Genomic DNA, 26,200 nt, shown 5'->3' on the forward strand with positions numbered 1-26,200 from the left:
ATCTCTTACTGCTTCCATGTAGGAACACAGCAGCAAACCACAGTGTCTCACCAGGCCCTCAGAGATGGATTTCCAGCTAGTTGTTTTGTTCTGGTGAACAAGTTTGATGCTGTCTTTTCCTCCTGCTATTCACTTGCCTTCCTGCCCCATCAAGGTGAAAGTATCTGAAGATGGGTCACTGTTCTCCAAGGCTGGATCAATGCGTGGGGCAGCTGTTGTCAGAAAGTGTCTAGAATCTACTGTTCTTATGTCCACTTCTTCTTGTCTCCTGCCCTTTCCCTCAGAAAGGAATCATTCCCACACAGCACAGTTGTCTCCAGATGTCTTTTGTGTAGGTGAAAAAATTGCCAAAGGCAATTTATGGGCAATCTGACACTGTCTAGAAAAAGGAAGATAATAAATTATTTCCTTTTTTAAAAGATCTGTTTACCATAAATTGCTTTTTATTAAATACCAGTGCAGAAGGTGAGATAGTCCAGGCTGCGCAAAGTTCTTCACTGTCTCTTCCCTCTGTGGGAACTTGGTGGTGTAAACTGACAGCATCTTTGACCCAGGGGCAAACAACTGTGGAATCACGGAATGCCAGAATGGCTGGAGTTGCGAGGGACCTTAGAGACAATTTCATTCCACCCCTGCCATGGCAGGGACACCTTCCACCGTCCCATGGTGCTCTGAACCCTGTCCAGCCTGGCCTTGGGCACTGCCAGGGATCCAGGGGCAGCCACAGCTGCTCTGGGCACCCTGTGCCAGGGCCTGCCTACCCTGCCAGGGAACAATTCCTGCCCAAGATCCCATCCAGCCCTGCCCTCTGGCAGTGGCAGCCATTCCCTGTGTCCTGTCCCTGCAGGCCTTGTCCCCAGTCCCTCTGCAGCTCTCCTGGAGCCCCTTCAGGCCCTGCAAGGGGCTCTGAGCTCTCCCTGGAGCCTTCTCTTGTCCAGGTGAGCACCCCCAGCTCTGCCAGCCTGGCTCCAGAGCAGAGGGGCTCCAGCCCTGGCAGCATCTCCGTGGCTTCCTTTGGACTGGCTCCAGCAGCTCCAAGTCTTTCCTGTGCTGAGAAGTGTACTGTGATGTGAAAGTCTGAGCAGAGCCTGGTATCCTCTGTCTGTCAGGGCTGGCTGTTAACCTGGCAAGATGGGGAAATGTGGATCTGGCAGCAGATGTTCAGTGTCTCAGCCACAGGTTTCTGATTGTTCTTGTTCCTGTGGCTCTGAGAGGGGCCCCAGTCCCTGCCGGGTGTTGGACCAGCAGCGGGTGGGAATTATGGCCAGCCTGTATCTGATTTCTGACAGCATCCCAAGGATGATTAATTTTATTCCTAGGAACTGAGTGCAGTTCATCAGACTGGTAAAGTAAGGTCATTGCTCTGAAGAATGCAGCTTATTTTTTGGCCTCAAATGTTTTTGTCTCTGAATGGCAGTATAAGCATTGACAAAAACACCTTGATGCTATTATTATATGAACATGAATAAAAACAACTAAGGGAGGCATTTAAAACCCTTCCAGTCAAATCTGATTGCTAAGGAACATCTAAAACTGCTTTGCTGATATTAAAATTAAGACAGTTGAGATTTGTGAGACCAAAAATGTGCTCAAAACTAAGTTTATGCCCAATGTTTTTGAAACAACATTTTAAAAAAAGCTTAAAATATGTTGTACTGAAATGAGTGACTCAGCATATGGAAATAGAATTTGTGGAAATGCAGCAGCAGATTTTAGTAATGGCTGCTTCTGGTGCTGAGCTATTTTTACTGGCAAAAGTGTTGGAATCTTAGGTGCAGTCAAGCTGAGGAGAACAAGGGTAGTGTCCTCCTTTCAGGTGTGCATAGGGGGAAAGAATCAAAGAGAGGAGATCTCTTACTCTGGAAAACCCAGAGGGTAGGTAAGTAGAAAGGGTTTGCTTTTTTCCCTCATACACTGTATAAGTGCTGTTCTTTCATTTAATAGACAATCTGGATTTTGTGATTTCTTCCTCCCCACCAAATGGCTTTTGATGTTTGGTCAAGATTTGAGGGAATAGTGCATGAATGTGTGGTGAATCAAATACTAAGAGAGCTTGCACTGCACTGTCCTTGTCCTGTGGTCTGTGTGTTCATGGGGAGGTCTGTGCTTGTGGGGTGCAATATGCAGGGCTGTTGGGGTCATGAAAAGAGTTTGTATAAAGAAAAAAAGGTGTTTTCTTGTAGATTATGGGGAAGGGCTCTGTGATGTAGAGAGGTCTGGATTAAGTAATGGGGAGAGATGTGTTCTGACTGTGGAGCACTAGGAAACTTCTTTTTTCTTGCCTAGGGAGGGTTTTCTGCTGGTGTGGCTATTCAGCTGAAACCTATTCTGTTCCTTACAGTGATTTCAGAGAAGACAGTGTGTTGCTTTTTCTTCCTCCAGTGTCTGTCCTACTCTGTTGTGATTAAACTCTTGCTTCTCAATCCTGGTATGACAGCTGCCTGAAAGCAAGTTTTTTGCATGACAATACTGTGTTGGATAGTTCTTGAAAACCATTTTCCTGAAGCAGTTTAAATTCATGGCCCTTCTACGTGTGGCATTGGTTTTGACATGTGTTCCAGCCTGGACATCTCAGCACCTTTGCACCTGCCTTCTGGATTGGTTTGGCACTTGCCTGAATGTAGTAGTGTTCTTTTTGTTCTGTTTCAGGTGTGGTCTCCAAGAAACAGCTCAGCAGCTTAAGACAGGATTGTCTTGTAGTCAGCCTTGACTCTGGTGGGGGAGGCATGTCAACAAATATTCGTGTGCTGGAGAAACAGGAGGGCTCTAGTAGCCTTGAGCTTCTGCTTGAAGCACCCCATTTAGATTCTTAAGTACACAGAGCTCAAGAAGAAGCCTATGACCCTGAAGTGCAAGTTGATGAAACAGCTCATGGGCAGAACTCTGCAGCACCACTGGTTTCAGGGCTCCTGTTCATTTACCACTGAAGGCACCAACAAGATTTCACCAGTTCAGGGACTCTGTCAGGCATGGTCCACTGGAGCCCTTCCTGTATAGGGTGTCCTGGGTGATGCTGACTTGCACTTCATTGCAAAGAAAGATGGAGGTTTTGGGTGAGCAGCTGGGTCAGCAGCTTCAGGTCTGCTGTGGTTTAAGGACCATGCTGTGCTCACTGTAGCCCATTCCCAGTGCTCCAGGCAAGGTACAATGAGCTCTGTGCCACAGAGTTCATTGATCCAGGAAGAATTTCCCATCTTAAGTTCTGCTCTAGCTGATCCATTATCCATCCCACCTGAAGAGCTGCCTCCATCTCTGGGGACCCCAGCACAAGAAAGACATGGACCTCTTGGAGTGAGGAAGCCACGGAGATGCTGCCAGGGCTGGAGCCCCTCTGCTCTGGAGCCAGGCTGGCAGAGCTGGGGGTGCTCACCTGGACAAGAGAAGGCTCCAGGGAGAGCTCAGAGCCCCTTGCAGGGCCTGAAGGGGCTCCAGGAGAGCTGCAGAGGGACTGGGGACAAGGCCTGGAGGGACAGGACACAGGGAATGGCTGCCACTGCCAGAGGGCAGGGCTGGATGGGGTATTGGGCAGGAGTTGTTCCCTGTGAGGGTGGGCAGGCCCTGGCACAGGGTGCCCAGAGCAGCTGTGGCTGCTCTATCCCTGGCAGTGCCCAAGGCCAGGCTGGGCAGGGCTTGGAGTACCCTGGGACAGTGGGAGGTGTTCCTGCCATGGCAGGAGTGGAATGAAATGGTCTCTAAGGTTCCTTCCTACCCAACTCTCCTGGCATTCTGTGAGCATCTGTTTAGGTGTCTACATATGAATTTGTGACCTCAGTAGTGGTCTGGTGCCATTTTAACCCTGTGAATAAGGTGAAGGTAGACAAAGCCTCTTGCCTGATGTTGAAGACGGGCAGTTCTTGCCAGTGTTCTCATTTCACCTGATCTCCACAGATCCATACAGGTCTTCCTTCTTAGCAAACATCTTGCTGTGAAATAATTAATAGCAGTCATTCCTAGAATTCTGGACAGAGATACAGAGTGTCACTGGGCAAAAACTTCTGTTGGTCTGTTGCCAGTGCCCTTAAACCTGTGGGATCTGGTGCGCTTTTGGAAGAAGGTGATTGTCATGGTCAGTGCAACATTTCTGCAAATAATGCTCGTGAGAGCTTTTCAGTCCAGTCCTGGGAATGCTGGCCTGGCTGAGGGTGCCTGAGCAGTCGTTGGCACAGGTGGTGAAGTGTTGGCCTGTGTGGATTCGAGCACCTCCAGAACAAGTGGAAGATTCGGGCACAGCACATATGGTTTCCTCTGTTACTCTGTGCACCCTTGGCATTTTAAATTTTGGGGCATCTTTCCCAAGGAAGAAGGTGGCTGCTGCCTTTTCAAACAAGCTTCTGCAGCATTTGGTTATTTTTAAAAAATTATCATTTTAGAAGTTCAGTGCAGTGGAACCTAGTCTTAAAGCTTTAGTTTTTTGGGACATAAAAATGAAGGTCTGTTTTGGAAGGTTGCAAACTACCAGTGTCTTTTCAGTCAGCCTTCCCAAATGGAGCTGTTGGGCCTTCTTTCCATCATTGACCTGTCCACTGGCAGTATAAATGCATTCAGTCTTTTGATATATGCCATTGTGGATTGACAGACGTCGGTTGGAAATGAGTGTATAGGCCTGGTTCTCAAATCTGGAATATTTCCTGATAGAAATGGATTCTTATCTCTTTGGTAGAGAAAATCAGGACATTCCCTCAGTGTATTTCAGTGAGAGCAGAATAAAAACTTGTTTTCCAGTGTAGCATTGCTTTTTCATTCATCCTATCTTACAGCTCCCTTTCTTTTTGGAAATCTTTTTAGTATGCAGAGGTTACAATTCTTCAAGGGCTCTTTTTAACTTTGCTGGCATAGGAACTGTTCACCTGTTGAGGAATACACCTGGTGCAGTTTGGCAGCATCAGTGTGAGCTGCAGGTTGTTCTGGCAGGGGGGTTCTTCAACTCTGACAGACTTGGGGCCATGACCATTTCATGGGGAGCCTCTTCCAGAGCCTTTTCCTAATACCCAACCTAAACCTCCCCTGACACATTGACAAGTCCCTGGACTAATCATCAGCATCAGGATGGGCACAGCCCAGGGGGCTTTGTGTGGGGTCCCTCCTCAGGGGCACCACTCGAGCTGTTCTGTGTCACTGCACCACAGAGGAACTGGAGTCTGGCACTGTGCTGTGGGAAGCCGGAGGCTGAGCTGGTGAGAGGAGCCAGTCTGACTGGGGGACTGTGGGGTGTGTGGGGACTCACACGGGGCCTGTGGGGTCACTGGGGCCACTGCTGCAAAGGGGCTGTGATCCCAGCACTGCCAGTCTGGGGGACCCCAGTGGGACCCCCGGAGTGGCATCAGACTGGTGGAATGGGGGAGTTTCCTTAACACCTCAACAGCAGAGAAAGTGGTGCCCACTAAATTCCAGGCTGGCTGGACAGTGTTAGTCCTGCAGCAGATTGTGTAAGTGCTCAGGAAGAAATTAGGAAGAAAGAATCATCTTCTCTCTCAGCACTCTGCTCCTCTAGCTCTTCACTGTGCCTTTATTGCTCCTGCATGCTTGGTTCCTGGTATCCCATGGAAACCTTTGCCAGGCCTGTATGTAAGGGCTTCCTATGTTTGCTTTCTAAAAGCCTGAAGAAAAGCAGGTGGAAACTTCCTTCCCACCTTCCAGTGGCTCTGAATCAGCACTGCCCCGGGCATTGCTTGAGTATCCTGGGAGGTGCAGACTGTGAGTGTTGCAGACACAGGTTAGAGGATGTGGGACAGTGATGGAATGTCACTAGCCACTTGCCAAACTCTTGGCAATTATTCTTTATGCCAGATACAAGTGTGGTAACTTGCCATCATGGTGTGCTGGGAAGGTTTCTCTGCTTCATGTCTGACTGTGGTGCCTTCTTTTCAGGCAGAGATACACCCTGGAGAATTAAAAAAATCCCAAAACCCCAATCTTTTAAGTATCTGTTCTTGAAATCATTAGAATTTATAGCAATTTCTTAATCTCAGCAGCGGGAAGGATTTATATAACAAATAAATGGCAATAAAAGGCAAAGTTGGTTAAAATGAAGGAAATTTTAGCCTTTTCCTCTTATAGGTGGAAAAATCTCAACATTTCTTCCTTTGCTTACTAACATTACTAAATGTTCTAGTTGTGCCATAGAACTTGCACTCATCAACATATTGGTGTGTTCTGTTTTTAGGGCTTGAATTTTGTGGAGCACAAAGGCAAGCAAAGTTGCCTTCTATTCAGATAATTCTGAAAATGTGTGTTATGTTGTTTTATAACTTAGACATGGTGACCACAGACGGTTCAGCTGTTTGAGTGTTGTTTACCAGAACAGGAAACTTCTCTGAGATTGTGCTCAGCAAGTTCTGACAGAGCCAGGAGGGAACGTGTATTTAATGACAGAATTTGCAGTACAACTGAGATGATCTGGCGGCTTAGAAATTATCTGCTGAGGGGAGAGTCTCTTCCCCTGCTTCCAGCTTTGCAGTGCCTCCCCCTGCTTTCCTATCCTGTGGCATTAACTGGTGCTTATCTTGCTGCAAGGAAAGCAGATTAAAACTGCTGACACAACAAAAAGAGCTTCCCTCCTGTGTGGTTTTCCATTGCTTTCACAGTACAGATTGGTTATCCCATGGGCAGAGGGTGCTGGAATAGGCTCATGTTGACACTTGAAACACAAAAATGGGGGTAGAACCTGATCTGTGGGTGAAGGGGAGCAATAGCTGCCAACTCTTAATGCTTCAACAAATACTGAAAAGATAAAGATTCAGTTCAAATCTATACTGTGTTAAATCTCAAATTAGCATAAGTCTTCTCATGGTTTATTCTATAATCATGTGCTCAGGTATTTGTTTAAAAATTTGACCTTCACTGTCAGACATGAATTAACAGCAGCTGCTGGTGAGGGGCCTGGATATCCCTTCATGCAGGGAGCATTCCCTTTCTAGACTGAGGATTTCTGGTTGATGTTTCTGACTTCTTCCATTATTCAACTTCAGGCTGTCAGTCATGGTACGGACCCTGGAAAGGCTTATCCTTTAGCAGATCCAGATCTGTAGGTCCTGTTGCAGAAACAGGATTTAGATATCTTGATTTTGACTATTTCAAAGTAGTTGAAGTGCTTTAAAAACTAGAATTCTGGCAAGCCATGAGCAGCTTGAATCTGGTGTGCGTTTTAGTTGTAGGTCAGCTAAAACATCAGGATTCAGTCCCTGATGGTGGACTGAGGCAGAGAGTATCTTCCTGTGATAGGAATTCTGTATGTTTTTTCAAGGCTTTTTTTAAAAAGTTGCAAAAATAGAAACTTAGTCAAATTCTCAATGTACCCCCAAGTCAGTGTGCAGCACAGACTCACCAGTTTCATACACACAGTAAAGCAGCACTGAAGGCAGCATTAAACAGTAACAGGCCTTGAGGTGCAGGATGGACAATGTTTACAGGGGAAAACATTCAGAAAATTAATAGTCTCCAGTTAAAACACTGAACTGGATCAGATCTTGCTGCTTCTTGTCTTCCTGTCTGAAAAAATCTGGGCATAAGGTTGAAATTCAGGTTGAGGTGGCATTTTGGTTGTGGCTGGTCAAGTACCTGGACATGGGGGTCCCGATTTTTACCTTGGCTGTTGGGAATAGTTTGGTGTTTACAGGAATGTCTCCAAAATCTATCTTTGATGCTTTTTATTCATGCAAAAAATTAAAAATCCTGAAGAGCTTGTTAATGGTACATAGTTCTGTAAAATGTCGTGTTTGTGCTTTTGAAAGAATGAATTGTTCTGGAATTTTCAACAAATAGTGTTTTGTTTTCTGAGTTGAAAAAATGCATTGCTGAAGCAGTGGCTTGTTCTTAGTTTTTAAAATAAACATTCAAACTTATTTCAGGTGGAGGAAGTTTGTTTAATGGAAATGTGAAGATTTAACCTCACTGAAGATTTTTTTACTTTGCAGATATATTGTAAAATGTCCAATGGTTATGAAGATCACATGGCTGAAGATTGCAGGGATGATATTGGTAGGACAAATTTAATTGTGAACTACCTTCCTCAGAACATGACACAGGATGAATTACGGAGTCTGTTCAGCAGCATCGGCGAAGTGGAATCTGCAAAACTTATTCGGGACAAAGTTGCAGGTATGATGTAGTGTTGCAGAAATTGTCACTTTGTGTTAGACTGCGTGAGCAAATACTTGATTAAATACAACTTAATCTAGAAATACTAAATATTTCTGTGTGTAATCAAACTATTGACAAGTTTGCCTGGAGGTGCAGTGATGCCAGGATTGGGTATTGGGAGGATGGAATGCTCAAGGTTAAGTTAATGACTATTGTGTGTGTGGCTAAGAATTCTAAGTACAGTTCCCATATTTGAACGTTAATAGACAGGTCTAAAACTGGTTTAGATTTAGTCCCTCGCTGATTTATTCTTCCTGCAGTTTGAGTGTTTTTGACTCCACCAGCGCTCTGAATATACAAACAAACCTTTTGTTCTGATTTTGATCAGTAAAATAAAGGTGTGCTGGAGTTCTGAAGTGGCTGTAGGTCTTATCACTGTTGTGGAATTTAACTTGTAAGTTCCTTAAATAGGATTGGTAGTAGTAGCTTTAAAATATGAGAGAAATGAATTGTTCTGACTTGTGAAACTTAATGTTTCCTTGAAGCAAAACAAATGCTGACAGAGCAACTGCTTCCATATCTGTTTACTTGCAGGAGGTTTTAGCTGCTCTCTGAAGAGGTTTTAATTCTAGCACTGTTAAAATACTTAATTTACAAGTTTTGCTTATTCTTGTTCAGAACCAAGTGAGAGCACTTGATTGTTTCTGGAGGAGAAAAAAAAAAAGTGCTGTTAAGTAGCTGTGCTCTGGTGTTTGTTCCCAGCCCGCAGCTCGCTGCTTGTGGAATTCTCTGCTGCACATGCTCAGTGTTGTATTTCAGAATCCAGCGATACTGATCGTTATCTAATCCCTAAGGGAGACTGCTCCCCAGTCTGTAAAAGCTGCAGAGGAGCTGCTGGAATGCACGAGAGCTCTTTGTGCGTCATCTTTATTTGCTTGAAAATACCCATGAGAACTGAATAATTAAAAACTTCAGAATTTCTCTTCCCAGTAGCCTCTCTGATTTCCATGTCTCTGGCTTTCCTGACATCTTACAGATGAAGTATCTCGTGATGTCTGTCTATATGTCTACTTAAGGGATGCATATGTTCAGTCATGGTAAAATAGTTACATAAATAGTGATTTCTTTGAATGTTTGGCAAGTGAGTGTTTGTCGCAGATGTTGTCATGTGCTTTGCAGCACTCAGAAATTGAGGCTTGCTCTGAAGGCTGGTTTTGCAAGGAATAAGACCCCTTGCTCAATGATAGCAGGTTATAGCTGACCCACACCTTAGACTGTAAAATAAGCACAGAATGACCTGCATGGGAGAGAAGGATGTTTTCAGTGGGAAGCAAGAGACTTAATCAATCTCTGAAGTTGAGACCCTGCTCTGTCGGTACCTGTAGAATCAAACACTCTGGTAATGTCTGGTTGACTTTAACTTGGAGCTTGACAATGCTGGGTAGTGTAAAGTCCAAAACGTACACTTGTGTGCTCAAGGTTGTTCTTAACCTCAAGAATGAAAAGTAAAATTGCTGTTATTGTTGCAGAGAGCCCTTGAGTGCCTGTGGACAGAACACTGGCTTTCCTCTAAAGTGGTTGCAGGTGCTGGATTCTGTGTGGCTGCTGTGGTTATGCCACTGAATTTTGTTGCTATCTAATTTTTCACTTGCTTGCAACACTATTAGGAGCAGTTACCAGTCATCTCCTTGCTTGCTGATAGTTCTGGAATATCAGTGCCAAAGAACTGGCTCCTACTGAGCATTTTTTCTTCCTCTTGCTTTTGTTTCTGCCCCTTGATGTTCACATTATATTCTTTATTCTCAAACTCTCTGTTAAACATGTGGATGTGCAGCAGCTCCTGAACAGAAAAATCCTGTGGCACAGTTCTGCTTTTCTTGTGCCTCCACTTGCATTTTTCTGACCCTGTGGCAGACAGCAGGAAACTGGAGCTGCAGAAAAACCTGTTTAGCTCCCTGACCTTGGTTTCTGGTCAGATAAGTCATGATATTGGCATGTGAGATAGAGCGGGTTGAGTGGCCTGGGCAGGAGGGAGGGAACCTTTTGCTTTTGTTTGAGTTAGACTTTTTTGATGAAGTCATAGCTTTTGGTGCCCCTATCAAGTTTTAATAATCAGAGTATTTTGTCTTTGAAATTCCCTTTACTGTTTGTGTTTGCAGAGTTAAAAATCAATGTTTAGTTGATAATACTTGCTTTTTGTAAAACATTGAATGATACATACATTTCTTCTCAATTTATTGTCTGTTAATGAAATGTGGGGCAAAAAATACTTCTGCTTGGAATGCAGTTTTTCATGACTTATTGAACTGGCATAAGATGTCTGGAGACTGATTACTGAGATTCAATAACTGATTTGAAAGTTTGGATTTGTTTCAGCAAATTATTTTATTATGATTATTACATATGTTGTTGCATTTTGCTTCAAATGCAGCAGAGTATTGAAAAATCTGTGTTCCCAGGTGTGGTTATAAAATGCAGAGAAGCTCCTTGAAGCCTCCACACTGCTTATCCTTTGTCTCACTAGTGATGAACATTACAGGAAGGTGAAAGGAGCAGCAAACCCTAGTGTCAGTTCACATTTCTTACCAGGAGCTTTTGGGTTTGTGTACATATGGATTATAACCATTGATGAAGGTGTGACTCTGTGTCTAGTCACACGGTTTGTTGTTTGAGATGTGACAGCTTCTTTTTCTGGTTTTTTTGTGCCTTTTTTTCAGTACCTGTACAGAAAAACTTGTGCATAGTAGATGTGCATTAGAAGGATGCAGGGCTCCTCCTGATCATACTGGAGGAATAGAGTGCTGGGCTTTGCATTCTCCAGTTGGTGTAGTGCATTCCTCAGCACTTCCAGACATGGCTTTGCTTGGCCTGTGATGGGTGAATCAGTACTGGGAGTCAGCAGGCAAATACTGGATTGTTGCTATGCTGCTCATTGTACTTGTGTTTATGGCGAGTATGTCTTGGACATCCAGGATTTTCATAAGAGAATTGTAGCATTCATTGGACACTGTTCTTTCTGGCAGACCTTAATTGACCACCAGCCTTGCCTTGGGGCTTTGAACCCTAGGGAAATGTTAGAAGGCTGAGTTCCACTTCACAATATAGTATGGCACAGTGTCCAGCCTGCAGTGTAACTTTTCACTGGTGCATCTTCTGGCCTATCATGATGATTGCTGAGGTTTGTGAGTAGCCACTGACCTGATTCCATCAATTAAATCCTCTCTTCCTGGGCTCTGGCTCATGGGGCTAAGAGTGAGAAGTCTGGGGTTGGTCCAGTAGTCCTGCAACATTGCCTGCAGACACTGCAGGGCCAGACCTGTACTCTGCATTGATTCCCTCTCCAGGGATGTGTATGATGTTAAATGTCCACTTTCTTGGAGCAGCTGCCTCGTGCTGGAGATGATCCAGCCGAAGAAATCTGTCTCATGCTGTATTTTGCATGGTCAGTGCCTGACTTTGCTGCAACATCCAGGTTCTGTTCCCAGCCAGTGTTCTGGGCTGGACTCCTCTAACAGGTGAGTTTTTTAAAAACATTTCTCCTTCAGTACCTGTTAATGCAGGAATGCAGGCCTCTGGGTCCCTCTGAGGTTGCTCAGTTTCTTGCAGCACAGATGCTGATGGCTTGTTGTGTCAGGGTGTCTGACTTTGCACAGCACAGGTGCTTCTACTCAATAGCTCTAAATTTTCCAAGAGAGCCTGGTCATCTTTAGCCTGCTGTCCATGCAGCTGTACACAGGCTGTTAGTCCTTCTGGACCAAATGCTGAAGCTGAAAGTTAGTTGGTCATGTGTGTTTTAGTTTCTCTGTCTTCCCCTTACTCTGCTGAAGTATTGGTACTTTTAACCCTGACTGTCCTAAAGCTCTGAAAATGTAGAGTTAAACTGCTTTTTGGTGGAATTATTAAAAACAAAAAGCTGCCAAACTCATGTGCTATAGCAGCACATGGTAATATTAAAAAGAATATTCCTTATTGGAATATTTGTGTGAGCTTGGGGTGCTCCCACCTGTGATACTGTATGTAACTGTCCTCAGAGTGCAAGGGAGAAGAATTCATCAAAACTACCACAAAGCTGTGTTGGGGGAGTTTAAACTGGATATTAGGAAGAGTTTCTTCCCCCAAGGGTGCTGGGCACTGCCCAGGCTGCCCAGGGAATGGTCCCGGCCCCAAGGCTGCCAGAGCTGCAGGAGCGTTTGGACAGCGCTGCCAGGGGTGCTCAGGGTGGGCTTGTTGGGGTGGCTGGGCAGGGACAGGGGTTGAAGGGGCCCCACAATCCAACTGAGAATATGCTAGGGTTCTATTCTAGGATTCTGTGAACCTTTTTCCCCATGTGTTTATGGCCTCAGACTTCTTTGGGGTCTATTTATTGCTCCTGACACCATATCCCCTCTCGGAGTCCCTGGTGACAGGTTGCTGTGCACACCTCATTCTGTGAGAGCTCCTCCTGACAGTGATTGATTTTGGAAAGGAGGCATCCAACTTCCTGAGGGCTCCTGTTCCTTCCCTCACACCTTCTGTACTGCCTGAGCAGGGAGTGTTTTCCCTCTGGTACTCATGACTGTCTGCTCTGGGAAGTGTAGGATATGATCCTTCACGCTGTTCCAAAGGCTCTGTCTGTACCTGTCAGCTCCCCAGACCTGCCCCCTCTGTGCAGGGGCTGGGAGGGAGACGTGGGCTTCCTCTGCACTCTCTGCATTTGCTGTGTCACTGTGAGTTCTGATGGAGGTCACTAAGGTGATCAGCAGCTATCTGGGCAAAGGGATCTCTCCACTGCTTCTGGGAAGTGTGGAGCAGAAAGGACACTTTGGGGTGACTTGTTAAGGTTTTGTGCAGGAATTTGGGGTCCATCTCAAACACTGCTGTCGTGATGGCTCACTCTCCGCAGGTGTGCCTGGGACATGTTGCTTACAGGACCAAAAGAAGTCACTTTCAGATAGTTGCAATTCCTCAGGAATGGACATAAAGCTTTACCCTTTCCCTGCCTTTTTCTTTTTATGTCTTCTCTGGAAGACTAATTCTCAGAAATTATGCAGCTAAAAAAGAAATTAGTGTCCTTGTCCATGTGAGCTTTTCAAGCAGAAAGGGGAGGAGGATTTTACTGCCCAGCTGTCAGGTGCTGCAGGGTGGTGAGTGGCTCAAGTTCATGTGACAGGGCAACTGCTCTTTTCACCAGTGCAGTGAACTCAGTCTAGAAATGGAATCCTGAAGTGTCCTTGTTTGTAGAAAATACTTAAGTATTCTCTTTGGCTGGAATAGTTTCCTTTTGCATGCAAAACACCCATGAAATTGTTTATGCAGTTTTGCTGTTAACTGTGGAATTGGAATGCATCATTACCTCTGGATTTTTTTTCTAGCTCTTTAATCACATTTGGTGGTGTGTGATTTCTTTAAAGGTGCGTTCAAGAATGCCTTGTGGCAATGGTTAACTTAATGAGAAGTGCAAATGGTTTGCAGACAAATTGCCCAAATACTGAAAATGTGAACACCAGCTTTGCCAACTCCACTTAATTCCCTTTGTCATAAAGCTGGCCACATAAACTGCCCCAGAGGTAGAACTGAGTTCTCTCAAAGGTACAGAAATACAACTAACCTAAATCAGAGAATCCTGGAATATCCTGAGCTGGAAGAGACCCTCAGGGGTGCTCAGCCCAGCCCCTGTCCCTGCACAGGCACCCCAACAAGCCCACCCTGAGCACCCCTGGCAGCACTGTCCAAACGCTCCTGCAGCTCTGGCAGCCTTGGGGCCGGGACCATTCCCTGGGCAGCCTGGGCAGTGCCAGCACCCTCGGGGGCAGGAACCTTTCCCTGAGCTCCATGCCAAGCCCTGGCACAGCTCCAGCCCTTCCTGGCCTCCTGTCCCTGTCCCAGAGCTCAGCCCCTGCCCCTCTGCCTCCCCTGGGGAGGAGCTGCAGCCCCCGAGGAGCCTCCCCTCAGTCTCCTGTGCTCCAGCTGAACGAGCCAAGTGCCCTCAGCCGCTCCTCAGACTCTTTCCTTCCAGACCATTCCCCATCTTTCTAGCCCTAAAGCTTGCCTGGGTTCTTTCAGAGGGATCAGAGCACAGCCAGTAGAAGCAACAGCTCTATCAGCAGTCTTTGGCTTTGCTTCTCAATATTTGGGGCATATCTCAGGTTTTCGGTGGATTTCTGGTACCCCTCTTATGCCCCAGAGTTCTGGCTGCTGTCAGGATGGGACAGCAGCAGGACACCTGGACTTGAGCTTTGTCAGGTGTACTTGACCAAAAGGAGGTTGAAGTTTTTGTTCTGGTTGACCCCTGCTGGGGGACAGTCAAACACTTATTTAGCTGTTGCTGAGGCTAGGCCTATGTACCAGTCTGGCCTAGAGCAGAGCTTCTGGAGCACTGTGAGCAGGCAGAGCAGGGCAGGGACTGGGCACACTGCTGTGTGTAGCCCTTGTGCAGTCAGGGCTGGTGATGATGTGCTGTGGTCTCCAGCAGTTGTGGCAGCACCTATTCCTGGAACAGCAGAGGCCTTGGCAAAAGAAAAGCTGCCTTTACTGAAAAGGATGTGGAGCTGTGCCTGGGGCCTCTTGCTCAGGCTGGGCAGGTGTGTTCTTAGTGAGGAGGACCTGTGTCACCAGGTGAAGGGCCTGTGAGTGTGTTGAAAACCAGTCCTTGTGTTTGGGGTTCATCAGGACAAGGTGCAGCTGGAGGGAAGCCCCTAGTGAAGTACCCAAAGGTTTGACATCAGGGCCAAATCTGTTAGAAATGTTGGTCACTGAGCTGGCTGATGGTTCTGACAGCACACTCGGTGTGTTTGCAGTGATGCCAGACTGGGAACGGTGGCTGGTCACCAGGTGGTGATGCTCCCACTCAGAGGGACCCTAAGAGTGTTTCTGAAAGCTTTGAGGCAGGGCTGGCACAAGAGGCAGTGACTCCCTGCTGTTTTGGGGTCATGGGCGTCCTTCCACTCTGTCTGGATACACTGAGAGGGTTAAATGCAACCCTCCTTACCTTACAAGTCAAAAAGGCCAAGAGAACTGTACAGACCATTCCATGGCTTTGCTTCCTTTGCCTTTTTTTTTTTTCCCATATGAAGCCATACAAATGAGCTATGTAGCAACATCTTTGGTCTAATATCTTTCAGCATGTTTTTAGTGGGAGTTATTTTTCTACCTCTTACAATACTTCCATTCTCTTCCAATGGAGCAGCTGTATTTCTGCAGTGTAAAAGCTGGGTTCAGCTCAGCCTGTGATTAGGGTGACTGAGCACTTGCTGAGGCTTTTGTACTGTAATGTTTGCAAGTAAAGAAGTATTGTTATTTGAAAGCTGAAGTTTCTTCCTCAAGAGAAGGAAGAAGTGAATTTTTGAGCCCTCAGCATCTTGAACAGTCAGATTTTTGTTCCAACAACAGGTGAACAAATGTGGTCCTGTTTAAAGAAATAAAATCTTGCAATAAGTGGGCAGGCATTTTCCTCCCAGACTCTCTTCAGAAAAACCAGCCTGTGGTAAATCTTTACAGTGCTGGGCCTGGTGTTTTCTATGTTCACTTTACAAATCCTTTTCACTTCACAGAATCTTGGATGCTGGCAGTTCATTTGGAAAAGGAGCCCTGCAGCAACTGAAATTCAATCTCAATAGAGAAATGTTCTGTAACTGAGACAAAGGAAAAAAACCCAAACATATAGAAATGATAATTATGCAGAGAGACTTTGTGAAATAAAATTAATTACTAAAAAGCCCCCACCCTTTTGTTTTTAGGATTTAAAGCTGTTACTTTTATGTTTGAATTTTTGCATTATTGTGAAGATGGTGAGATGTCTGTGAGTTCTCTGAACCAGGGTTGGCAACAGACTTTTGTCAAGTTAGCTTTGTAGCTTTTGACTTTTTCCCAGAGAGGTATCTGAGTTGTTTGTATTCATCTTTGTTTCAAGGAAAATATCACTGATTTTACATAAGAAGGAGAGGCAGCTTTGTTTGTTATTTGTAATGTTTTTCTGAGTTGTTTGAAGGTCAGGCTTTCCAAACCAGCTAAATGTGCTTTTGCCCTTAGACTTCTATAAATGAGACTCTTCATTGTTGAGCCATGAACAGAAACAGAGATTGTGTCCTAAAGCCAGGGGAAGCAGTGGGGACACATTCTGGATTGGAATGTCATTATCAATATAACTAGATATTTTCTTTGTTTCCTTGTTAGTTCCTTTCTATTGCCATCAAGTGTTTGTTCAGTAAGATGTGCTGGTTTGAAGTCTTGAGCAGAAGTGGGAATTGGCTTAGTGCACAGTCTGGGTCTTAGTCACAGGAACTGCCACAAAGCTGGGTTCACGTCCTGTAGAAGGAAGATCCTGAGCTGCTGCACGGACTACCAGTAAAGAGTGAAACATTGTGGAAATGCTGAAATATAAACGTAAACTTTCAGCTCTGTACTCTGTGCAGGTGGGGCAGGTGCAGTAATTGCCCGTGAGGTGTTGGTGTGACTGACCCAGCCCTGCCTGGAGCACAGGGCTCCCCAGGGCTCTCTAGGTTAGGCACAGCCCTGGGCTATTTGCCTGGGCTGAGCTTTTCCCCCAGCCTGACACAGACAGGACTCTGTGGGATTTCTGGTGCTGTCTTGGTGTTTCAGGGACTAAATTGTGGGAATCGGAAAAACAGAAGCTTTCACAGACACGGAGGGATTTGATCTGCAGCCTTGGAAGAGGCTGGGATTGATGTAGAAATACAATACATAGACATTAAGCAGAAAAATCATGAAGTTATGTTTCTGTAGTTGTGAGTAAGAATATGACTTAAGTGAGAAACTGTATTGGGTAAGATAGTGAAAAGTTTACAATGTAGGGGTGTGGTTGTATAGAGTAAGCTAAGAGTTTAGAAGTTATAATAGAACATATGTGTATGTGTGTGATAACAGCCCACTGGACAAAAGTATCCCCTGTGCAGCAGAAGTAAGTAAAGGTGATGGGTTAGAAAAGCAAAATAAACCCTGTGGCAACTGTCTGTTGGTTTAGAAGGTTATGTATTGTCTTGTAAGGAAGAACTTGTGACTTCTTTGAGCTATGGCTGACTGCCTGCTCCTCTGAAATCTCACAGCCTCTGAGACTGATGTTCATCTGAGCAATAAATCGTTCTTAGCCTGACAATGGTCCCGTCCCTTCATTAAAAGCAGCAAAAATGATACTAAATGATAGTTTTGGGCAGCATTTATGACTTAACTGGAGATGAGGCAGATGAAGGTATTTCAGAATGATTAACTGTTGCTTCAACAAATTCTTTGGGTAAACAAAAAAATACTTGGGCAGAATGTTTTTGGTAGGCAAAGTAAAAGTGAAATTTACTTTGAACTGCTTCAGTACCAGCGCTGAAGCTCCTGTACTCAGTTCTGTCTCCAGCAGTGTTTTCTGGAACTCACTGTGGTCACCACAGCACAAATGGTTGTGTCAGAGACACAGCAGCTGCTCAGCGTCGCTCGTGGGGCAGATGAGAGGACATCCCTGAACTGTGGACTAGGGGACTGGATAAGAGAAAATTTTTGGTTCAAACTATGGATTTTGGCTACAGCTTCATGTGTTTCCAGAGTATCTGAGATGCATCATCTATACCATTAGTGAAGGATTGAGTGCAAGGCTGGAGCCCCTCTGCTCTGGAGCCAGGCTGGCAGAGCTGGGGGGGCTCACCTGGACAAGAGAAGGCTCCAGGGAGAGCTCAGAGCCCCTTGCAGGGCCTGAAGGGGCTCCAGGAGAGCTGCAGAGGGACTGGGGACAAGGCCTGGAGGGACAGGACCCAGGGAATGGCTGCCACTGCCAGAGGGCAGGGCTGGATGGGATCTTGGGCAGGAATTGTTCCCTGTGAGGGTGGGCAGGCCCTGGCCCAGGGTGCCCAGAGCAGCTGTGGCTGCCCCTGGATCCCTGACAGTGCCCAAGGCCAGGCTGGACAGGGCTGGGAGTAATTTGCAGTGGGGGAAGGTGTCCCTGCCCATGGCAGGGAGTTGGAATGAAATTGTGTCTAAGGTCCCTCCTAACCCACACCATTCCCTGATTCCATAATTTCCTGTATTTTAAAACATACTATGAATGATATGCTAGAAGTTACTCTGTTATTACTATGTTGTGATGATGGAATTTGATCAACATAGACATGGAATGGAAAATCATGCCCTTATTTGTTAGTTTTGAAAATTGGTCATTAAATACTTCAGATGTTTGTGTACAATCACAGAAATACGTTTTGACAGAAATCCTTCATGAAGCTGCTTTCTTTTTGATATAAGGACACCTTGCAGTATGAAAACAAAACCTGCTAAGGATGTAACAAACGGCAGGTCCTTGTCTCTGGAGCCAAGTGTTCTGCCACGTGGCTGTTCAGGATGCTGTTACCCCTCTCCCTAGGGGCACTGCTGGCTCACGCTCCGAACCCTGATCCCCAGCTCGTTTCCCCTAGAACACTCTCCAGCCAGTAAGTGTCCAGTCTGCTGTTGCCAGGGTGTCTTTTTCCTCACGATCAGGCTCTGCATCTGTCCTTGCTGCATTCCACGAGGTGCTGTTGTCTTGTCCTCTTGGCAGCCCGATGGGTGCCTCCCAACCTGGTGGGATCTCCAGTCTTGGTGAGCTGCCCTCTTGGCAGCCCGACCCTTCAGTCTGTGATGGGTGCCTCCCAACCTGGTGGGATCTCCAGTCTTGGTGAGAGCATGTTCCTCTCACCTCCTCCACAACGTGGATCACGAGGTGAACTGCAGGTCCCAGTAGAGACCCTGCAAACTCCAGTCCAGGCATACAGCTAGAGTGTGTGTGTGGAGGGGTGTGGTGTGTGTTTTTGTCTCCTTTTGAAGATGGATGTAGCAATTACCTTCCTTCTTCCAATTTCCTGATCATTCAAAGATGAAGCAGTTTTGGCAGGGACATAAGCCTGATGCCTCATCAGCCTTACATAGATCCCATTTCATCCCCCCCCAGGTTTGACTGGGACCAGTTCACTCAGCCAGTCAGTCCCTGGCTCAGTGTTCATCCACTGGCCTTTCTCTGGGAGCTCTTTCCAAAGTGCAGAGCCTGTTAGACTCTGCTGGTAAGGTGAGGCACAGAAAGCATCCTGTGCCCCTCTGCTCAGATCACATATTAAATCTGCTGTCATACTTCCAGCCTTGTGCTGCTGGGACAGGAATAGAATATTTTCTTGTTACCCTTGATATTATTCTTTTGTTTCTTTCCATTCTTTTCAAGTCTGAACTGCATTTGAGCTCTGCATTCCTCAGACACAGTGGACAGTGTTTCCAAATTCCTCCTGTTGTAGCTGTTACTACTTCTATCTCCTGTGCTCTCTGTTTCCCTTGGAGCTCTGCCATGGCTCCCTGCTCAGCCAGGCTGCTCTGCTCACACATCTGCGTGTTTTCCTGGCTGTTAGGAAACAGAGGATGCTGTTTGTGTGCTGTGGCTCGCTCAGCAGTTAGGGTGCAGTCTCTTGGTCACCTGCTCTGCCAGTCCTGCCTCGCTGCACTTCTCCACTATCCTGGCACTTGTCGGGAAGTTTGATGCAAGATGGTTGGGGGCTGATGTGTTTGAGGAGCCCTGGTTGTACAACAGTGTAACTGTGCTAAAGAAGCCCACACAAGGCACATCTGAACACTTTAATCTGTTCTAATCCTCAGAAACTGTAGCCACTGATTTGAATTCTACTGATGCCTGTTATTTTTGTGGTACTTCTTGATGCATTCGCACCTGTTTAGGCTCTCTGGTTATCACTCATGGCATGGTTTGGAAAGCCAAACAAAAAACTCAAACCCAGCTCACATCCTCCAGAAACTGATTCCCACTTCAGAAAACAAGTTCTAAACTAAGTTGCCATCATGCTGAGGTGCACTGACATAACAGGAGCCAGATTTGATTTTGGGGTTTCTTGTGGAGGACAGGATGGGGAGGATCTGAGTTAGCTGCTCTCAATGAAGTGCTCTGGTGTGTGTCAGACTCCTCAGTGAAGCTGGAGTTGTCAGCACTGCTGGGAATGAGGAAGGAGCTGGTGACTGAAGCCGTGTGTCTCGGGAGCTGGGAAAGGAAGCAGGGACATGGACAGAAACCCAAGTGATGCACGGAAAGAAAAGCAGTGCCCTCTCTCCTGAAAGGGCCTTTTATCATGGAAACAAAACTTGATTCTTTCTGCTGAAGGAGTGTAGTATTTTGCTTAAAACTAGGTTTTGTAGTTACTTTGTTAATTATTCATGCAGATAAGGACCTACTTGTTGCTCTTTTTTGGCTTTGTCTCTTGAGTAAATTTATATTTATGTATATGCAAACTTTAAAAAATATTTTTAAATTCCTATCCACTAAAATATTTTGAAAACTGTTACAGCACCAGTTTCTTTTGTGCTGCAAGTTTCTATAGCAGGCTGGGAACATCAGGAGAAAGCAAAAAAACTTCTCTCCTTGCCTGGGGTAAACACTTGACAGCAGTCATAATATTGTGTAAATGCTAATTCCTTATATATTTCCTGTCATCCTTAGCACATAGGTAGATTGTCCTGTTTTGGAGTAAAATGATGAAGCAAAGAGTATTCCTGCACAGGCATCTGTGAGGTGGAAATGTCTCCTGCAGTGACAGGACTGGTGTGTGTTGGCCTGGCCTGGGTAGAGATGAACACTGGGCACTGAGTGGGAGGAGATGGCTGAGGCTTATTGTTAAAATACCCAAAATATTGGGTATTTTAGGGCAAGAGAAGTTAACATATACTGTCAGTTTTGCGTGGATTGGGTTTTTCTAGCACTTAAGGGCTATGAGGTCATGTTATACTACTGTAGGTTAAAGGTGGTAGGTACAGATTAAAAGGGATGGTCTGCATTCTAGATTATTGTTGAGAAATACAGGTAATTGATAGTTTCTTACCTATTGTCAGGTAAAAGCTAACAGGACTGTAATATTGGGGTTCAGTACAAACTTACTGTCAGATGCCTAGTGGGAATATGAGAATGAACTTTTGTGATCCTGCCACTTTCAGAGCCTTCTTTTTTTAGTCACTGTTTGTTTGGGTAAACCCCATTATGTCCCTGCCCCCTCACTTCCCAGGACATTCAAACTGTTGGATAAAGAATAGTCACTGAGGAGTTTGTATAAAACTGGAAGTGAAAAAGATACAGAATTTTGCTCTGACAGAAACAGTAAAGAAGGCCAGACAAAAACAGTAAAAAATTATACAGTCACTGTATGATGGTACTTTGGGGACAGACACTTGCAAGGAGAAATGTGTGTAAGGTCCAGGGTAGGACTTGTACAGGAACAAGTGGACACAGAATATGTACACCTGAGTTTGGAAAAAGTGAGCATTGGCTGGAGGCTGTAGAATGTGCTTTCATAGTGCCTGGCAGGCTGCTTTTAACGTGGGCACGTGTGTGTGTGTGTGTGTGTGTGTGTGCGTGTGTGTGTTAGGGCACAGTTTCTGATTCCAGGGACTGGGCCCAGGTCACGTGGTGCCTTTTACTCCTGGGTGTCCATGGGTGTTGCAACTTAGGTCTGGTTTTATCCTGTATATAAGTAACTTAAAATTCCTTGTCACTGGTCTCTAACAGTGCATAAACACATAACTTGTGCGATGCTTTGGAAGGAAACAAAGGAGTGTGGGCAGCAGGGGAGAGGGGGATTCTGTCCCTCTGCTCCACTCTGGTGAGACCCCCATCTCCAGCCCTGGAGACCCCAACACAAGATAGACATGGACCTGTTGGAGTGAGACCACGGAGGAGGCCACGGAGATGCTGCCAGGGCTGGGGCCCCTCTGCTCTGGAGCCAGGCTGGCAGAGCTGGGGGGGCTCACCTGGACAAGAGAAGGCTCCAGGGAGAGCTCAGAGCCCCTTGCAGGGCCTGAAGGGGCTCCAGGAGAGCTGCAGAGGGGCTGGGGACAAGGCCTGGAGGGACAGGACCCAGGGAATGGCTGCCACTGCCAGAGGGCAGGGCTGGATGGGATCTTGGGCAGGAATTGTTCCCTGGCAGGGTGGGCAGGCCCTGGCACAGGGTGCCCAGAGCAGCTGTGGCTGCCCCTGGATCCCTGGCAGTGCCCAAGGCCAGGCTGGACAGGGCTGGGAGTGACCTGGGACAGTGGGAGGTGTCCCTGCCATGGCAGGGAGTGGAATGAAATTGTGTCTAAGTTCCTTTCAAACCAATCCTATGCCTGCTGTGTTCTCTGGGAATTTGTTGCAAGGGAAGGATACTCAGTGTACTGAAGACAACCTAATAAATTTATAAGTGGAATCCTGCTCTTCTTCACCTGTCAGGAAAATAGTTCCCCAGTCCTCCCCAGTGCAGCATCCATGGAGGAAGTGAGAGTCCTGCAGGGCTCACTGTGGGTCACACTTGGAGGGATTAGTCTTGTTTGGGGTATGTTTCCCTGGTCTTTAAGGGCCCATTTCCATAATTTTTATTAGAACCTGGTTCTGTTCGGTAGTTTGCTGGAATATTCATGTTTATGTGACTTTTGGGACAGACTGAAAATATCTATGAAGCAGCTGTTGCACTGAGCCTTCAGAGCAGGGCTGGACCTATGAGAGATGTTGGATGCTTCCCATCCTTGCAAAAGTCATTGCCAACTGTCCACCTGGTATTTTTTTCCCTCTTAAGCTTACTTTTGTTTTCTTTATCTGAAATAAGGTAGGAAAAATAAAAGAAATAAGGTAGGGTTCAGGTGCTCAACATTTTTCTAGTTGTTCAGTTACTCATTTACTTAATCACAGGTAAATAATCTCAGTAGGTGAGTGGGTGGAAACCAACCATATTTGATCTCAATGACTGATCATCTTTGACTAATAAAACAAAAGGAATGTCATAAAGGAATCACAAAAACCATGCTGTGGGTACATGTTGGAAACATTGGTCAGAATTCTGCAGATGTTGTCTGTAGGTCTCCAGAGGATGGAGTTAAATCCTACTTGCTGGCACAGAGCAGTTTGCTGTTAGATGTGTTCTGTGTCTGGTGTCACGAGAGGCTGGTTTGGAGCTGCTTTAACACCAGGTCTCTAAGGGAACAGGATGTTGTTTCTGTGCAAGGCTTGAACGCAGGGGATCTGGCTTCTCTAAGAGTTTTAGCAGACGGCAGAAATTACCTGTGAGTGTTTATACAAAGGGTGCATTAGGCAGCAGGCCCTGACATTGTCAGGGTTCAGCTGAGTTGCTGCTGGATTAGGTTTCACAAGGAAGCAGCCAAAGGCAGAGGCTGTGCCAGGAGCTGGTGCAGCTCTGCAGTCAGTCTGTTGGCATGAAAACACTGAGGGTTATTTGGGGCATCCTTCCATTCCCTTGTGGATTTTACACTTGCAATCTTGATGTCTCAGCAGACTGGGCATCCTTTTTTCTGTATCTGAAGTTAATCTGCAGTTCTCTTACAGCCCTTTTCTTCATTTCCTCTGACATTTGTGCCACGATATCATCATTGGACTCCTGTGTCTGTATTTGGTCTTCTGAAATGTCAGGAAAGCATAAGGAAATTTCCTTGTCAGCTAAGGCCATTGCAGAGCCAAGCAGTGTGATTAAAAAGGGCTATTTCACCACAGAATTCCTTACCATAACAATTAGCTTTGTCTTCTAATGTCCTTAAGCCTAACAATAGAACGTAATAACTTAAAAGTAGTATATTGTTAGAGGAAAATAGCACATTTTCCTATGCATGCTTACAATTTTCTTTAGAAAATCCCACAGATCTGGCAGAGACAAGGAGAAGTTGGCTGAAAGAGGTGTGTCTAGGGCTGAATTGCAGCTTTCTTATTGCTCTGAGACAGTCTTGAAAGCATTTTAGTTATTTTTAGACCTACACTACTAAGAACCTGTAATGGTTGGGAAATTGCAACCCAAAATGATCTTAATATGTAATGTAGTAATTGATAGTAGCAATTGTGGAGGTTGGAGATAGAAGCAGAGCACATAAGTATCCAAATAAATATCCTTTTCTTTAAATATTTTAATGATTTTTATTATTAATATAAAATTATTCCTTTCAGAGTAAACTTAAATAAGGTAACAGTACATGAATTGTCTGCCTTAAAGAGAATTTTTCACTCTTCACTATGATGCTGTGTTTGGAAAACTGGCTGCTTGTTAGCTGTATTAATGGAGGATTGGAAACTTCTTTTTCCTTCTTGTCCCCGGGGTGGAGGTGGGAATAGCCAAAGAAATCATGAGGGTCTTCATTTCAAACCTTACAGTTCATCCATTGACATTTTATCACTTTCTGCTCTCTATCCACAAGGCTTTGTACTGATGAACTTAGTTAAGTCATTGCCTTTGTTCCCCACCCATGAAGTTTGCAAGACTGGTCAGAGTTTGTGTTTTAGCCCTAAATTTCTGACTGTTAAGGGGGGCTCTGTGCAATGCCTGCTGTCCGTGAAGGCAGAGGGATGTCCAGAGTGGAAGTAGAAGACCTCTGAGTTACTCATGATGTGTGCCAGCCTTGGAAACCTCCTTGGCTTACTGAAATATTTGCTGTGTGGATTGTGTATGTGAAGTTCACTTCTTGTTTGCATTTCCTTTCAGTTTAGTAGCAATAACATACTTTTGTGAGGATTAATTTTAAAAAATGTTCTTCCCTTCAGGACACAGCTTAGGCTACGGCTTTGTGAACTACGTAACTGCAAAAGATGCTGAAAGAGCAATAAACACGCTGAATGGCCTCAGACTTCAGTCAAAAACTATCAAGGTAGGAGCTCTTCAGTGAAAACAGCATTGTAATAAACTTCATTCTGGTGGTAAAGTTTGTGTGCTCCCATGAATCTGGGAGGAGAGTAGTGAAGTGTTTTGAAACAGCTTAGTATTTGAAGGTTCCCTTTCTTCATATTCCCACCATTTTTACAGCAGCAGAGGGACCATTATAGATGGTTGCCAGGCGTTTAAGACGTGCACAACTTGGATGCTTCATAATATTTTTTGTAAATCTTGTTAGTACACGTGCACTCCTTTCTTTATCCAAAAGAACAGCCTGTGCTCTATGTGTAGGATTTGCTCCTGCTGAGGTGATCTATGCAGCTTTCTCCACTACCAGAAATTAGGACAGAAAACTGCACTCTACTTGTGCCATCCTTTTACGAAGCTTTAGAAAATGTACTGGCAGGACAAGTTCCTGATGTAAGCTCAGGTCCAGTGGCTGAGTCAGAACTTGGGATTCTTCGTTGGCAAAAGTGTTTGCTGGGGGCATTGGTGTTGGTCTGTTGCTGTCTCCTTACAGCAATGCTAATATAGTTGTTATCTCTTGGGTTAGCCCAAAAAGAAAGGGCATGTCCCTACATAAGGCCATTCTCCTGTTTGGTTGATTTTCCCCTATTCTCTCTTGGTCCCATTTTTTTGAACTGCAGTAAAAATGCATGTGTTGGTAATGGAGGAGTTAATTAAATTGACTCATGGCAATAAATGGATCTTCCCTGTTAATACTCTGAACATGTGTTTTCATTTCTTTTAAAGGTTTCCTATGCCCGCCCAAGCTCTGAAGTTATCAAGGATGCTAATTTATATATCAGCGGCCTGCCCCGGTCAATGACACAGAAGGATGTAGAAGATATGTTCTCCCGTTTTGGGCGCATCATCAACTCACGTGTGCTCGTGGATCAAACCACAGGTGAGTTCTGGGCTGTGGAAAACTGGAATGTACAGCATGTGTTTGGTGTTTTCTGAGACTGGCAGTACCTAAACTTCTGTAAATTAGACTTGGACAAGCTAATCATGACATCTGCTGTCAGCCAGTGATAGAATTTTAACAGGATATCCATGTTCAGTGATTTCTTTTTTAAACACAGAATGACTCACACTGCCTTTTCCAGCTTACAGCCCAAACCTCAGACCATATTAAAATAGGATTATTGTCATTTTTATCAGCTGCTAATTTGCCAAATCTAGTTTCTTGCTCTGACACTTGCTGGCACTGCAGTGCACTGTGTTTCTGGGCCATGTGTGTAACCTGGAGTGCTGACCTTACCTTGAGTTTACACACATGCAGCTCTTATCCACTGGTCAATTCCAGGCCATAGTTACAGATTTAAAGCAAAACAAAAATGTGTTTTGTCTTTTGTACCAGCCTGGAACTCACTCAATTTTCTCATATTTTAAACCATGTGAGATGTCTTACAGGCTTCTGTGGTTACTGCTAAGCAAAGGAATTAATTTCATACACTTAGTACTGCCCTGAGAGTTCTAATGCATTTTGTGTATTAAAAAAGAAA

The 26,200-nt window shown here is 45.3% G+C and overlaps 1 protein-coding gene across 2 annotated transcripts in view; it reads left to right on the plus strand.

The window, feature by feature from the left end:
- The first annotated feature begins 7,894 nt into the window (after positions 1–7,894).
- Positions 7,895–26,200, plus strand: part of ELAVL1 (ELAV like RNA binding protein 1) — a 29,755-nt gene continuing 11,449 nt past the window's right edge. Inside the window, exons 1-3 of one of the 2 annotated variants that reach the window (XM_041422268.1) lie at positions 7,895–8,097; positions 24,584–24,687; positions 25,446–25,599. In XM_041422268.1, the coding sequence (XP_041278202.1) occupies positions 7,926–8,097; positions 24,584–24,687; positions 25,446–25,599 (430 nt within the window). In that variant the 5' untranslated portion in view covers positions 7,895–7,925. The remainder of the gene's footprint in view (positions 8,098–24,583; positions 24,688–25,445; positions 25,600–26,200) is intronic. The other variant, XM_041422279.1, reaches the window with a different exon arrangement.

This window comes from Onychostruthus taczanowskii, unplaced genomic scaffold (genome assembly GCF_017590055.1).
Source record: "Onychostruthus taczanowskii isolate IOZ18803 unplaced genomic scaffold, ASM1759005v1 scaffold110, whole genome shotgun sequence".
NCBI classification, from domain to species: domain Eukaryota; kingdom Metazoa; phylum Chordata; class Aves; order Passeriformes; family Passeridae; genus Onychostruthus; species Onychostruthus taczanowskii.